This window comes from Magnolia sinica, chromosome 12, assembly GCF_029962835.1.
Source record: "Magnolia sinica isolate HGM2019 chromosome 12, MsV1, whole genome shotgun sequence".
Lineage (NCBI taxonomy): Eukaryota > Viridiplantae > Streptophyta > Magnoliopsida > Magnoliales > Magnoliaceae > Magnolia > Magnolia sinica.
Window position 1 is genome coordinate 82,000,796 of NC_080584.1, and position 3,778 is coordinate 82,004,573.

General features: G+C 34.7%; 1 protein-coding gene across 2 annotated transcripts; it reads left to right on the forward strand.

Annotated features, from left to right (window-relative positions):
- On the forward strand, positions 1-2,433 carry LOC131221899 (uncharacterized). Of its 2 annotated transcripts, XM_058217198.1 has the most exons (5): positions 1-1,131; positions 1,230-1,367; positions 1,693-1,839; positions 1,941-2,130; positions 2,179-2,433. In XM_058217198.1, exons 1-5 carry the CDS (start codon positions 1,129-1,131, stop codon positions 2,283-2,285), a joined length of 585 nt encoding a protein of 194 aa, XP_058073181.1. In that variant the 5' UTR covers positions 1-1,128; the 3' UTR covers positions 2,286-2,433. The 2 variants fall into 2 exon arrangements, 1 of the variants encoding a protein (XP_058073181.1); XR_009159641.1 differs by lacking the exons at positions 1-1,131; positions 1,230-1,367 and adding an exon at positions 1,398-1,562 and having other exon boundaries at positions 1,941-2,101; positions 2,222-2,433.
- Positions 2,434-3,778: the final 1,345 nt, after the last annotated feature.

Sequence of the window (3,778 nt, forward strand, 5' to 3'; positions counted from 1 at the left end):
GCACTTATGCATAGCCCATTTATGTAGGTTTAGATGTGTTTGTGTATGCATATGTAACATGTTCATGTGTATGCAATATGCAGACAAACATGGATAATTGGATATTGTATATATACCTAGTTTGCTTTCTAAATGACTGCAGATAAAAAGTCTTTTGGGGAAGAAAGTGGAGTGGCTTTATTATATACTTCAGGCATTTAGAGCTTTTGGGATGGTGGTTATTTACATTTTTAGTTCATTGGCATAGGAATCTCTTCAAGTTCATTGAGGCTGCATTTGGATGCTCAGTTGAATTCAATTGCAAAATTTCAATTCATTAAAATGGAAATGACTAATGGAGTAGCTCCTTTTCAGCTATGAAGTGATATGAAGGAATTTTCTACTTTCTGAGAATAGTGGGATTAGCGAAACAGGGTTCGTAACACCAATCTCAAATGGCTAGGACGATGCGGTGGTGATTATGGAAAAAAATACTAATATTAATTCTTGCAGATGTAGTGAAGTAATCTATGTGCCTGTGGTCCTCTGTCAAAATTCTAGTAATAGTTTTCCTTGCTTGCATATATATGTTGTTGCATATACTTGAGTAAAAATAATTTTAATGAGTTGCATGTAGTAATATATGTGCCTGGCCACGGAATTTAAGTAATACCTTTGCTTACATATGTTGCAATATTTATCAAATCAGTTGTAGTTCTTCAAATTTCAGATACTTTAGGGACCGATTAGATACTTGGAAATTATTGAATTGGAAATTGGAGTAGCATAGAAAACCCAAAAACGAACATATGAAGTCATAAAAAGGAAATGAAATGAATTTTATGTTTGTTGAATCGTGAATGAAAATCCTTCCTGATGTGCAGGTGCTTGTTTGTTTGTCTTATTTAACATTGCTTGTTCCATTTTCTATGTGCTTTTTTATTTTTCTTTGAGTCTGATCTTGATTTTTCTATGTGCTTTCCATTTTCTATGAATAAACTATAGGTTTCTCGTCTGTTTGCTGAGTGGTGTCGGATTTGTGAACTTCCTGGCAATACTGATGTCGCTTATCCCCATTATATCTCATAGTTACAACAAAGTGGGTTGCTTAAAGGGGATGATCTCATGGATCATTTTTTTTGAATCCTCATGGTAAACTTTTTTCGTGGTTTGCATTATGTTTCCATGAGAATCCTCTAGACCCTCACAGTTGTTAAGAGTTTTCCTTCTCTTTCTACAAATAATTTCAGGAAATTTCTGTAGCAAATTGTTTGGCCACTGACATGATTTATCCAAGCTCATTGTCCCTACAAATGCCACAACAAGTCCAGCATCTCTCATTTGCTGTTATTGATATGTATGCAAAGCTTGTGGTTTTAATTATTAAGGTAGCGATCTTTTTTTTTTTTTTTTTTTTTGTGGTTATGGGAAATTTCTTTCAGTTGTAACAAATGTTGCTAGTTACATTAACCTCAGCAGGTGTTTGCTTTAATTAATTCGATGATTTGTAACTTCATTTATCTTTGTTGTTGTTAGTATTGTATGGTGGACCAGGGATCAAGTAAGTGTTTCTCTTGCCCAAGGTTAATTGAAACACATGCACAAGGAAAATTTTTTGTTTTGTTTTTTTTTTAAAAATAAAAATAAAAATAAAATTTATACTTCTGCTTCCATTATGGTTACTTACAGTGTTCTCATTATGACATGTGGCAGATTTTGTCAGTGATTGTGAGAGTTATCCAAAAGGATGCAGAAGAGAAGAAAGCTGTTTTTAGCCGAAGGGCATATTTCAGATTGTTTCTGAACTGGCTTTTGGACCTTGGTTCCCTTGACCCTGTCCTTGATAGTTCCAACTTTCAGGTATGTGTTACTCATGAATGTCATCATTATCTTCTTTCTCCTCATCTTACACAACTGTGGTATAATCAGTTTTTTTTTTTTTTTTTTTTACTTGTGGGCAGGTTCACTTTCTGTACAAAGGCACTCTAAGGGTGCTCTTGGTACTGCTTCATGATTTTCCAGAGTTCCTTTGTGATTATCATTTCAGCTTCTGTGATGTGATTCCACGCAGTTGCATTCAAATGCGGAATGTTATTCAAAGTGCATTCCCAGGAAACATGAGGTTGCCCAATCCTTCTACTCCCAACTTGAAGTTGGCTGCATTACGATTTTGTTTGAACTTCCTAATCAATATTTAATAGTTCTCTATTAAGCTAGCATCTTTCTTCTCTCCTGAATGCAGATTGATTTGCTGGCTGAAATCAGCCAATCACCGGGCATTCTCTTTGAGGTTGATGGTGCTCTGAAAGCAAAGCAGATTAAGGCTGACATTGATGAGTATCTCAAGTTATCTTAAGTTGTCATTATTTTTCTCTACCTAACATTGAGAAATTCTCTTATTTTCATATTTACATAGCCAACCATGCTATACTATTTTATAAGTGCATGTTGCCAAATCATTAGTGCATATTTTATAGCAAACATTTTTCATGTAGTACAGCTACTAGGAATCCTAGTTTCTGAAAACAAAAGAGAACAATTATAAATCCGGATTTGAATCTAAATCATAGGATTCAAATCATAGAATTGTAGGATTCATCTAGATAAAAAAAGATTCAAAATGGGATTCAAATCATTCTACTTAAGTTCAGCTCAAATCATAAGTTGTAAATCAACTATGATCATAAGTGATTGATTTGTTTAGCCAAGTAAGCATGAAAAAATAATAATAACGATTTCTAGTTCCTGTAATGAAGAGAGTGGCCCTTAAATTGAAGTCAGGTCTCTTTTTAGTCCAACTTAAATCTAGTGGACTTGCAATTTGGAGCCTAATCCATCATAAATAGAACCTAGTTTTTCTACTTAGACCAATAATTGCCAATCCGTATAATAGTGCATCCAAATGCCATTTAAGTATATCACCATTAAACATCTTACTAAAATTTAGGCTTGGGATAGTTAAGTGGTCTAAAGAAACGGACAGTTCCATAGAACATCGATAGGACAGTCATGATAAGGGTCATCTTGAACTTTGAAATTGGTTCCCACGAATCTTAAAATGCTAAAAAAAATACCTGTACTTGATCTTTGGGCGGGACATTCGTTTCTGATCATGTGGGCGGCACATGCATTTCTGATAGTGTAGTTTGTGAATTTGATGTAAGAATAGTCTCCACTAGTTTTGAAATTCTATTAATTGCTTCTTCAGGGAAATCTTCAATTGAAAGATTTTGATATAAAAAAGCAGCAGGTGGGGTCTCTAGGAGAGCCGTTCAGAGGACTTTCCAGACTATTGTAACTGAAAATTTCCTTGAAATCCATCTCTTTTGGGCCGGGAAAGGGACTTGCTGTACACCTAATCAAGGTACTTTTGGTCCATCCATTTCGGCCATCAGTGTCACTCCAGGTAATATATCCAGGACTGAATATTAGAATTAAATTCTACAAATTTCTAACTGTTTGATACTAACAAATGAATATACATATCCTTTTTCTTTTTTCTTTTTTTCTTTTTTTTTTTTTTTTAATTTAGATTTCATACCGACTGTTACAAGTCTGCCAGGTTGGGGAAAGAAAAGCAAGACTGGTTTGATCATTGGGATTGTAGTTGGTGTTGGCGCTCTGAGCTTTAAATCCATTTTCGCAGTTTTTATCTGGAGATGCAGGAGAAGGGGTAGTGATGAAGATGAAAGTAATGCCAATATTGCTGAATTAGGGTGCATTTGGATGCTCAATTGAAGTGGATTGCAATTCATTCAAATCATTGCAGAGGAATGACCAAAGTTGGGGGTGATGCCGT

Excerpts from the sequence above, each read along its gene's own strand:
- LOC131221899 (XM_058217198.1), top strand. Across the intron at positions 1,840-1,940 it reads TTGATAGTTCCAACTTTCAG|GTTCACTTTCTGTACAAAGG; the intron begins GTATGTGTTACT and ends ACTTGTGGGCAG. Across the intron at positions 2,131-2,178 it reads TCCTTCTACTCCCAACTTGA|AGTTCTCTATTAAGCTAGCA; the intron begins AGTTGGCTGCAT and ends TCAATATTTAAT.